This window comes from Entelurus aequoreus, linkage group LG02 (assembly GCF_033978785.1).
Source record: "Entelurus aequoreus isolate RoL-2023_Sb linkage group LG02, RoL_Eaeq_v1.1, whole genome shotgun sequence".
In the NCBI taxonomy this organism is placed as follows: Eukaryota; Metazoa; Chordata; class Actinopteri; order Syngnathiformes; family Syngnathidae; genus Entelurus; species Entelurus aequoreus.
In genome coordinates, this window is record NC_084732.1 from 6,154,412 (window position 1) to 6,167,277 (window position 12,866).

Here is a 12,866-nt window from a genome sequence, read left to right on the forward strand (position 1 = left end):
ACAGACACCTTCATAACAATATGTAATATGTGCAATATACACACTGCAAGTATATATATAATGTAGTAACAGACACTTTCATAACAATATATATTACGTTATATATATATTACGTTATATATATATTACGTTATATATATATATATATATATAATGTAGTAACAGACACCTTCATAACAATATGTAATACGTTTTATATACATATGTGCAAGTATATATGTATATAATGTAGTAACAGAAACCTTCATAACAATATGTAATATGTTTTATATACACATTACAAGTATGTATATATATAATGTAGTAACAGACACCTTCATAACAATATGTAATATGTTTTATATACACACTGCAAATATATACATAATGTAGTAACAGACACCTTCATAACAATATGTAAAATATCCAATATACACACCGCAAGTCTATATATAATGTAGTAACAGACACCTTCATAACAATATGTAATATGTGCAATATACACACTGCAAGTATATATATATATATATATATATAATGTAGTAACAGACACCTTCATAACAATATGTAATACGTTTTATATACATATGTGCAAGTATATATGTATATAATGTAGTAACAGAAACCTTCATAACAATATGTAATGTGTTTTATATACACATTACAAGTATGTATATATATAATGTAGTAACAGACACCTTCATAACAATATGTAAAATATCCAATATACACACCGCAAGTCTATATATAATGTAGTAACAGACACCTTCATAACAATATGTAATATGTGCAATATACACACTGCAAGTATATATATATATATATATATATATATATATACACCGGTATATATATATATATATATATATATATATATATATATATATATATATATATATATATATATATATATATATAAATGTAGTAACAGACACCTTCATAACAATATGTAATACGTTTTATATACATATGTGCAAGTATATATGTATATAATGTAGTAACAGAAACCTTCATAACAATATGTAATATGTTTTATATACACATTACAAGTATGTATATATATAATGTAGTAACAGACACCTTCATAACAATATGTAATATGTTTTATATACACACTGCAAATATATATATAATGTAGTAAGACACACCTTCATAACAATATGTAATATGTACAATATACACACTGCAAGTATATATATATATATATATATATATATATATATAAAATGTAGTAACAGACACCTTCATAACAATATGTAATATGTACAATATACACACTGCAAGTATATACGTATATAACGTAGTAACAGACACCTTCATAACAATATGTAATATGTGCAATATACACAATGAAAGTATATATATGATGTAGTAACAGACACCTTCATAACAATATGTAATATGTACAATATACACACTGCAAGTATATATATAATGTAGGGCTGCAACAACTAATCGATTATAAAAATAGTTGCCGATTAATTGTCATGTCTGTGTTCATGTTTTTGTTTGGCCATGTGCTGTTTTGTTTTTTGGACACTTCCTTAGTTCCTGGTTTCACTTCCTGGTTTTGTTTGTCACCATAGCAACCATTAGTTTCACCTGTTCCACGTTTGGACTCACACACACCTGTCTCACGTTTTCACAGTCATGTCACGCACCTGTTCACAGTTAGTCACGCACCTGTTTTCACTTATCATGTCACTATATAGGCTTTTCTGTTTCTGTTGTTCGTCCTGGCGACATCACACATTCATGCCATGTCCACAGTTCCTTGTCACGTTAGTTCTTGTTTCATCTCTTGTCACGTAAGTTTTTGTTTGTTTAATGTTCATAGTTCTCCGCCATTGTGCGCGCCTTTTGTTTTCCTAGTCAAGTTTTTTACCTCCTCTGTGAGCGCCTTTTGTTTGTACCTTTTGTTTGAGTTGATAGTGTAGAATAAAATCATGTTTTTACCTCCACGCCATGTTTGCGTCAGTTCGTTTGCATCTCGGGAAAGCAACCCACGCAGGAAACTGCACCACAGTCCTCGTTTTGACAGTATGTCGCCAGCAAGAAGCTATCCCGCAAACGACTGGCAATCGATGGAGGAAGGAAAGTGGGAGGCACTAGGAGCCATGGCCGATCAAGACCTCATGTGGGGTCCAAGCGGAAAACTTATTCCGATAAGCTCCGTGTGGCCCGACGACGTTGGCGCGTCGCTCCATTCCCGGAAGCGCCGGCAAAAGCGGAAGCCATCAGGAAGAGCTTCTCCGAGCCGGCAGGACGCGTCACTCCCGCAAGCTCCTCCCACTCCGGGCGGAAGCAGGCTGCTGCCAGCCCCGCTGCTCCAGGATGACGTCACGCCATCACCAGAGGATGACATCACAGACCAGGATTTTTTTTTTCTGAACTCTTTTTCTTTTGATCATCCGCCTCCAGCCAAAGACTCTAAAAACATGATAAGACATTACCAGGACATGTTTTTAGAAATCAGATCCTGTCAATCCAAGCCACCCAAATTCCATGCCCCGCCCCCCAGGACTCAAGCCACGCCCAAGTCACACTTTTTTTTTTCACCCACAAGATCCCAGGTACAAGAAAGACATTTTGGACAATTTAGAGGGGAGGATTCTGCCCTCCTCCTGAACCCCCTCCGCCCACCCCAAAAGACGGTTCCAGACCGCGGGGAGCGCGTCTGGGATCCGCTCCTTGAGGGGGGGGCTAGGGCTGGGAATTGTTCAGGTGGGGTGGGTCAGCATCGCCATGCCAAGCCACAGCCTCCAGCTCGGCCACCACCACCACCTGTCTTTCGTCACGCCAAGCCACAGCCTCCAGCACGACCCCCACCACCTGTCTTTCGACCTGCCAAGCCACAGCCACCAGCACGACCCCCACCACCAGTCTTTCGTCACGCCAAGACACAGCCTCCAGCACGACCCCCACCACCTGTCTTTCGACCTGCCAAGCCACAGCCACCAGCACGGCCACCACCACCAGTTTTTCGTCCATGCCAAGATCCACCTGCTCCACGCCCAGCTCCACGCCAAGCGCCACCAGTACCTGCTCCACGCCAAGCGCCACCAGCACCTGCTCCACGCCCAGCTCCACGCCAAGCGCCACCAGTACCTGCTCCACGCCAAGCGCCACCAGTACCTGCTCCACGCCAAGCGCCACCAGTACCTGCTCCACGCCAAGCGCCGCCAGTACCTGCTCCACGCCAAGCGCCGCCAGTAACTGCTCCACGCCAAGCGCCGCCAGTACCTGCTCCACGCCAAGCGCCGCCAGTAGCAGCCCCACGCCGCCAAGCGCCGCCAGTCGCAGCCCCACGCCGCCAAGTGCCGCCCGTGGCTGCCCCACGCCGCCAAGTGCCGCCCGTGGCTGCCCCACGCCGCCAAGTGCCGCCCGTGGCTGCCCCACGCCGCCAAGTGCCGCCCGTGGCTGCCCCACGCCGCCAAGTGCCGCCCGTGGCTGCCCCACGCCGCCAAGTGCCGCCCGTGGCTGCCCCACGCCGCCAAGTTCCGCCCGTGGCTGCCCCACGCCGCCAAGTGCCGCCCGTGGCTGCCCCACGCCGCCAAGTGCCGCCCGTGGCTGTCCCACGCCAAGACCAAAGCCAAGACCAAGACCCGCCAAGTGACCAAGACCGAGACCCGCCAAGTGACCCAAACCAAGACCAAGTCCAAGCACAGCCACACCAAGACCAAGTCCAAGACCAACTACGCCAAGACCAAGACCAACCACGCCGAGTCCAAGACCAAGACCAACCACACCAAGTCCAAGACCAAGACCCAGACCCTCGCCAAGACCAAGACCAAGACCCATGCCAAGACCAAGACCCTCGTCAAGACCCGCCACGCCAAGCTTCGCCGCCTGACGCACCACGCCAAGCTTCGCCGCCTGACGCACCACGCCAAGCTTCGCCGCCTGCCACGACAACGCGCCCACCTCCTCGTCGGCCAAGGATGTGGCCATTCCATGGGCGTCCGCCACGCCAGGTGCGCCGACCTCCTCGTCTGCCACGAATGTGGCCATTCCCAGGTCGCCCACCTCGTCAGGTTCAGCGGCGGTCTACCCGCCGCCGCCACCTGACTCTGCCCCGGTGGATTCGGGGACACCTGGTCTGGCGATCCACCGCCATGTCCCCCTCCCCCCCTCCCATGACTCTTGACCCTGTTTTTTGTTTTTGGACATCTGGGATCTGTCCGTAAGGGGGGGGTTCTGTCATGTCTGTGTTCATGTTTTTGTTTGGCCATGTGCTGTTTTGTTTTTTGGACACTTCCTTAGTTCCTGGTTTCACTTCCTGGTTTTGTTTGTCACCATAGCAACCATTAGTTTCACCTGTTCCACGTTTGGACTCACACACACCTGTCTCACGTTTTCACAGTCATGTCACGCACCTGTTCACAGTTAGTCACGCACCTGTTTTCACTTATCATGTCACTATATAGGCTTTTCTGTTTCTGTTGTTCGTCCTGGCGACATCACCCATTCATGCCATGTCCACAGTTCCTTGTCACGTTAGTTCTTGTTTCATCTCTTGTCACGTAAGTTTTTGTTTGTTTAATGTTCATAGTTCTCCGCCATTGTGCGCGCCTTTTGTTTTCCTAGTCAAGTTTTTTACCTCCTCTGTGAGCGCCTTTTGTTTGTACCTTTTGTTTGAGTTGATAGTGTAGAATAAAATCATGTTTTTACCTCCACGCCATGTTTGCGTCAGTTCGTTTGCATCTCGGGAAAGCAACCCACGCAGGAAACTGCACCACAGTCCTCGTTTTGACATTAATTTAGTCATCGATTCGTTGGATCTATGCTATGCGCATGCGCAGAGGCTTTAAAAAATAAAATAACATAAAAAAATAAAATAAATTTAAATAAACCTTTATTTATAAACTGCAACATGTACAAACAGCTGAGAAATAATAATCAAAATAAGTATGGTGCCAGTATGCTGTTTTTTTTTCAATAAAATACTGGAAAAGATAGAAATGTAGTTTGTCTCTTTTATCCGATTATTAATCGAAGTAATAATCGACAGATTAATCGATTATCAAATTAATCGTTAGTTGCAGCCCTAATATAATGTAGTAACAGACACCTTCATAACAATATGTACTATGTTTTATATACACACTGCAAGTATATATATATAATGTAGTAACAGACACCTTCATAACAATATGTAATATGTACAATATACACACTGCAAGTATATATATATAATGTAGTAACAGACACCTTCATAGCAATATGTAATATGTACAATATACACACTGCAAGTATATATATAATGTAGTAACATACACCTTCATAACAATATGTAATATGTACAATATACACACTGCAAGTATATATATAATGTAGTAACAGACACCTTCATAACAATATGTAATATGTGCAATATACACACTGCAAGTATATATATTATGCAGGGGTGCAAATTAGCACTCGCCAGTCGCCATTTGCGAGCTATTTTTAGCTTTGGCGAGTAAAATATTTGCCTAACTTGCCACGCTGGCGAGTTGAAAAAGTGAGGTTCACAACAGCAATAATGCAGCGCTTACCGGTACCTAAAGCAACACGGAGATCATTATTTTACCAAGCACATATTTGTTGTGATGTCACGTTCGACGTTCCGTAGACTAGTTGCTAAGAGACGGCAGTTAGCTAGCCTAGTAGTTAGCTTAGAGCGCGCACTACAGGGATATCTCTCAGGCGACAGTCACAGAGTGTACCGGTAACGTTACTCGAGTCTTAATAGCTAACAATCATTCTTCCTAGCCTTAAGCCTATAAATCTTATCGTTATGTGGCGCTTCCTGAAACCCATAGCTAAAAAGGCACGGACGGAGGAGGAGGAGGAGGAGGAGGGGGGTCGCGATGCGAATGCTGCGAAACCCAAACCGACCAGCGCTGGAACTGGGGGGAGAAAGTTTCAGACGAAGTGGCTATACGACGATGCAGGGAAAAAACGCGACTGGCTGACTGTCAAGAACAACATCATGTTTTGCACTGTGTGCACAACTTTTGGAAAGGACAAAAAAAGTCAGGCGAGTCACTTTGTTGTGGGCTGCTCCTCGATGAAAGTTGAAAGTATAATATCACATGAAGGCACTCGCAACCACGACAAAAATATGAAAATAAAGCAAGCCAAGTCTGCCCCACTCCATGAAGCGCCCTCGGTGCAAGTTCTCACTAAACTCTCGGACGTAAACACCCAGAAGATGAAGCTTCTTTTCCGAAATGCGCACGCCATCGCCAAGAAAGGTCGACCCATCACCGACTACGTCTGGCAATGCAGGTAATTGTTAGCTGTGTCCTGTGTTTATATTTACATTACAAATGCCATGGATGTAAAGTGACAGTTTAATGATTGTGGTTACACATCGACAGTGACAGTGTTGATATATAGTTTGATGTCTGGATGTAATGTTACAGTGGCAGGATTGGATAGTTTAATGATAGTGGTAGCAGTGTGCTGCTGATATATTTTCATGCCATGTCTGGGGATTTAAAATTGGTAAATAGCTAATCATATATTGCTTTTGTTATTCCTGCAACGTGGCTGACATTTATGCATTATGCACTAGAAAGTATAGCTGTTTGAGTTCAATTGTTTGAATGTTTTTATACTCTCTTTCTTTTAAGCTTGGATGAGAAAAAGGGGCTGTCCGTGGGCAAAACCTACAGGAACCGCGAGACCGGCAAGCTCTTTGTAAAGTACATTGTCCTGCTTCTAGTTTCATAGGATAGTAAAAAAAAGAATCTATATACTCTATATACTATACTGTGGCCCCTGGTTGGTTGTAGAATTGGTTTTAATGTGACGTGAACACTTCTACATGGCGGAATACAATGGTAAAGGAAATAGTTTGTTTTGGCATTTGGCGAGTAAAAAATATGGTTGGCGAGTATGTTTTTTCACCTACTAGCCACTTGGCGAGTTGGTCAAAAAGTTAGTTTGCACCCCTGATATTATGTAGTAACAGACACCTTCATAACAATATGTTATATGTGCAATATACACACTGCAAGTATATAAATAATGTAGTAACAGACACCTTCATAACAATATGTAATATGTACACTATACACACTGCAAGTATATATATATAATGTAGTAACAGACACCTTCATAACAATATGTAATATGTACAATATACATATGTGCAAGTATATATATATAATGTAGTAACAGAAACCTTCATAACAATATGTAATATGTTTTATATACACATTGCAAGTATGTATATATATAATGTAGTAATTTTTTTTATTAAATCAACATAAAAACACAAGATACACTTACAATTAGTGCACCAACCCAAAAAAACCTCCCTCCCCCATTTACACTCATTCACACAAAAGGGTTGTTTCTTTCTGTTATTAATATTCTGGTTCCTACATTATATATCAATATATATCAATACAGTCTGCAAGGGATACAGTCCGTAAGCACACATGATTGTGCGTGCTGCTGCTCCACTAATAGTACTAACCTTTAACAGTTAATTTTACTCATTTTCATTCATTACTAGTTTCTATGTAACTGTTTTTATATTGTTGTACTTTCTTTTTTATTCAAGAAAATGTTTCTAATTTATTTATCTTATTTTACTAATTTTTTTAAAAAGTACCTTATCTTCACCATACCTGGTTGTCCAAATTAGGCATAACAATGTGTTAATTCCACGACTGCATATATCGGTTGATATCGGTATCGGTAATTAAAGAGTTGGACAATATCGGAATATCGGATATCGGCAAAAAGCCATTATCGGACATCCCTACTTGTTAACAATATTAACTATATGTGTTAAACATTCTTGAATTATCATTAAACACCTTTAATTTATTAACAATATTAACTATATGTGTTAAACATGCTTGCATGATCATTAAACACCTTTAACTTGTTAACAAAAACATATATTTCATAAATAAGTAAATATAAATTATATATATGAATGAGGTAGATCCCCACGACTTGATCAATTGAAAAGTAGCTCGCCTGCAGAAAAAGTGTGAGCACCCCTGTTATACAGGTTAGGGAACGTAAATTAAAGGCCTACTGAAATGAATTTTTTTTATTTAAACGGGAATAGCAGATCCATTCTATGTGTCATACTTGATCATTTCGCGATATTGCCGTATTTTTGCTGAAAGGATTTAGTAGAGAAAATCGACGATAAAGTTCGCAACTTTTGCTCGCTGATAAAAAAAGCCTTGCCTGTACCGGAAGTAGCGTGACGTCACAGGAGCTAGTATTACTCACAATTCCCCGTTGTTTACAATGGAGCGAGAGAGATTCGGACCGAGAAAGTGACGATTACCCCATTAATTTGAGCGAGGATGAAAGATTCGTAGATGACGAACGTTACAGTGAAGGACTTGAGAGGCAGTGATGGACGTATCTTTTTTCGCTCTGACCGTAACTTAGGTACAAGCTGGCTCATTGGATTCCACACTCTCTCCTTTTTCTATTGTGGATCACGGATTTGTATTTTAAACCACCTCAGATACTATATCCTCTTGAAAATGAGAGTCGAGAACGCGAAATGGACATTCACAGTGACTGAACATGTAAATACACGATTAATAATATTCAGCTTTGCGAAGCTAAAAAAAATAGAAGCTAACCTAGCAACGTAGCCAACGTGATAGCATAGCAGTCTCAAATGCAGATAGAAACTAAATTAAAAAAAACCCTGACTGGATGGATAGACAGAAGATCAAAAATACTATTAAACCATGAACATGTAAATACATGATTAATAATATTCAGCTTTGCGAAGCTAAAAAAAATAGAAGCTAACCTAGCTACGTAGCCAACGTGATAGCATAGCAGTCTCAAATGCAGATAGAAACTAAATAAAAAAAAAACCTGACTGGATGGATAGACAGAAGATCAAAAATACTATTAAACCATGAACATGTAAATACACGACTAATAATATTCAGCTTGGCGAAGCTAAAAAAACAGAAGCTAACTTAGATGCAGCGGCGGGCTTACTCACTGTAGTGCGTCTGCTATCCTGCTCAAAACACAACACAACCTCCTGGTGTTGGTGTTGCTGTAGTCCGCCTCTCCACCGATCGCACCTACAACTTTCTTATTTGCAGTCTCCATTGTCCATTAAACAAATCGCAAAAAGATTCACCAACACAGATGTCCAGAATACTGTGGAATTTTGTCGAAGAAAACAGAGGTATTTGAATTGGGTCCAAACACTTCCCTTGACCTCGTGACGTCACGCGCATACGTCATCATACCGTGACGTTTTCAAGCGGAAGTTTCCTGGGAAGTTTAAAATTGCACTTTATAAGTTAACCCGGCCGTATTGGCATGTGTTGCAATGTTAAGATTTCATCATTGATATATAAACTATCAGACTGCGTGGTCGCTAGTAGTGGCTTTCAGTAGGCCTTTAAGTGCAAGAAACGTTATGCGTACGACGCTAGACTGAACATTCGTCTAATTAATTCACGCAAAAAGCTGCTCAAAATGATTCCATCCTATAAATCTGCTGCCATTTATGTTCAATGAAACATATTCTGCCCGCCAGCCTCCCTCTCCATCTGTACACTGCTGGCACCAGCCGCCTCGAGCTGGCAGACTGGCAAATGTGTGCCAGATGGGCCAAGGGACTGACGATAAACCCCCGCAGAAATCCACAGCAAAATGACAAGTTGGCACATGAATCTTGTTGATGCTGCAAACGACACTTATTTTCACACAAACAGGTGTTGCAGAAGGCAAATTAAATGTTTCTTCCAGTGTTGCTAACAATAACAAGTTTGGTGTGTACACGTCAACAGTGATGCGCTCCGTTTCAAAAGGATCCACTGCGGAACCTGTTCTCGCCGCTTTGGCTTTTCAGGCTCCAAAACGCTGAGTTCAGGTAAACCAGGGTTCCAAAAACATTTAGGCGCCATCCATTTTGGAAATAACAGTTTTCTTTGTTGTTTATTACATTTGTTTGTTTTTGTTGTGTTATTAGAATTAGGGTTGTACGGTATACCGGTATTATTATAGTACCGCGATACTAATGAATCATATTCGGTACTATACCGGCTCTAAAAAGTACCTGGCATTTTTGTTTCATCGGACCACAGAACTTTCCTCCAAAAGGTCTTATGTTTTGTTTATGTGATGTCAGATGAAACAAAAATTAAGCTGTTTTTATTTTTTATTAAGGATCCCCATTAACTGGTTGCCACAACAACCCACTAGTCTTCCTGGGGTCCACAACCTCAATACAATTACAAGTAAAAGCATATAATTATAACTACACAATACAGAAACAAATAAGCAAACAATTTACAGTCACAGAATAATAATTACCATATAAATATAACTACACAATACAAAACCAAACAAAAATCATCAACAAGCAAAGTAATTTACAGACTCAGATAAAATATTACTTTCCTTTTAAAAACCGGTTTACTTTCAATGCCGGCGAGAAATCGAGGCAGGTTAGTCCAGAGTGATACAGATCTATAAATACAAGATTTTCGGGACAAGGGAGTACAAAATGCCCCTCACTAGACACCCTGGTATTATGATTATGCATAGTGCTACTGTTTGGCCATAATACCCAGCAATATGTTTGGAGGAGAAAAAGTGAGGCCTTTAATACCAGGAACACCATTCCTACCGTCAAGCATGGAGGTGGTAGTATTATGCTCTGGGCCTGTTGTGCTGCCAATGGAACTGGTGCTTTACAGAGAGTAAATGGGACAATGAAAAAGGAGGATTACCTCCAAATTCTTCAGGACAACCTAAAATCATCAGCCCGGAGGTTGGGTCTTGGGCGCAGTTGGGTGTTCCAACAGGACAATGACCCCAAACACACGTCAAAAGTGGTAAAGGAATGGCTAAATCTGTCACGGCGGGGTTTTTGCAGCTTACTGCGAGGTTTGTTCCCCCGGGATGCAAACGGCCTATTCCGGACAAGGCGTGCAAGGTAGGAACATATTTATTAATCTTCTCAAAACTCAAAAGTACTACAAAAACGGAAAACAAGGCGAAGGCACAACGCGCCGATCGCACTTGGAGCAAAGACTATGGACATAGAGAACTAATGAAACTGTGGCATGAAATAAACAAAACTTACGTATACGAGGCATGAAGCTAACACTTAGCATAAACTTGGAATCAGACATGAACCGAACAACGACGCCAGGCCGACTGACTGGCAAAAGCAGGCTTAAATAGTGTCTCTTGATTAGAGCCAGGTGAGTGTCCCGAACAACGGAGGCAGGGGAAAATCATAAGTAACCATGGTGACTAAACTCAGGAGGTGCACAAACGGGAACTAAAGGAGTCCAAAACAAACACAAAACATGATCCGGACCACGGATCATGACAAAATCAGGCTAGAATGAAGGTTTTAGAATGGCCTTCCCAAAGTCCTGACTTAAACGTGTGGACAATGCTGAAGAAACAAGTCCATGTCAGAAAACCAACACATTTAGCTGAACTGCACCAACTTTGTCAAGAGGAGCTTGTGGATGGCTACCAAAAGCGCCTTTTTGCAGTGAAACTTGCCAAGGGACATGTAAGCAAATATTAACATTGCTGTATGTATACTTTTGACCCAGCACATTTGCTCACATTTTCAGTAGACCCATAACAAATTCATAAAAGAACCAAACTTCATGAATGTTTTTTTGTGACAAACAAGTATGTGTTCCAGTCTTTCCCATAAACTGCCAAGATACCTGTGGCGGTGGGGGCGTGGCTATGGGCGTGGTCACCATGACATCATCGGGTAATTTGCATAATTTACTACAATGATATGATTTTCTCTAAAAAGGCTCAAAAAATGTATACTTACTAATTAATAAAAACAGTTTTGTTTTAAACGTCCATCCATACATACATACATCCATTTTACAATATAATTACAACACTTTATGTACATATTTATATACAGATTTGAACAATAAGTTATTCACTGAAATATATTTATTAATTGTGGTTCTTACAAAAAATATATCTTATAAAATATAAAAGCTAAAATGTCTCTTAAAGCTCTGCCCCTTTAATTAGTGCATACTAAATAATTTAACTTTAGCCTACTACTACAACCATTTTATTTACCAGCAACATAAAGTGAAACAGAGGCAGAGGTGTCCTGCCACAGTCAGTAACAAATAAACAGAAAACAGTAGTGGTCAAATACAAATAAGGCAACAAGAGAAGTATCCTACACTTCTCTTTTGTAAAGTAAATCTGAACAGCCGATATGGGCATCTACATCAACTATATGATTTGCCTGAGAAGCAGGACAGGACAAAAAAATAAAAAAATAAAAAAATTATTTTTATTTTTTATTTGTGGCGGACGTAATTCTTTCGTGGCAAATAAATGAATGTGTGGGAAACACTGTGTTCCAATCACTCTATCACAAAAACATAAGAGTTGTAGAAGTTATTGGAAACTCAAGACAGCCATGACATTATGTTCTTTACAAGAGTATGTACACTTTTGCCCACGACTGTATATATTGTTATTTACAGATTAAGTGGACCATAAGGACCCTCATGAATTCATCATTTACTGAGAGGACGACTTTCTGACAGTTGGACATTGCGGACAAAAGCCTGACTTTTTATGAACAATTTGGTACATCTTTAAAATCATATACAATATATTATTGCTTTGAAAACAACTGTGACCTAATTTTGTCTGTTTATTTACATGGTATCAGTGTAGAAATAAAGTAAACCAGGAGTGTCCAAACTTTTTCCACTGAGGGCCGCACAGTGAAAAATCAAAGCTAGCAGGGGCCATTTTGATATTTTTTATTTTAAAAACCAATACAATATATGTATAAAAAATATACATTTAGGCTTCCACTCAGGCTTGATCCCTGGGGACCCCAAAGGGTTTTGGTCCAAAAAATA

General features: G+C 40.7%; 2 protein-coding genes across 2 annotated transcripts in view; one reads left to right on the top strand and one right to left on the bottom strand.

The window, feature by feature from the left end:
• kif13ba (kinesin family member 13Ba) overlaps positions 1 to 12,866 on the bottom strand; it is a 174,917-nt gene that overhangs the window by 90,924 nt on the left and 71,127 nt on the right. The gene's annotated exons all lie outside the window — the stretch shown is intronic.
• Positions 5,759 to 6,699, top strand: LOC133665176 (zinc finger protein 862-like). Its single transcript, XM_062070412.1, has 2 exons — positions 5,759 to 6,252; positions 6,600 to 6,699. Exons 1-2 carry the CDS (start codon positions 5,759 to 5,761, stop codon positions 6,697 to 6,699), a joined length of 594 nt encoding a protein of 197 aa, XP_061926396.1.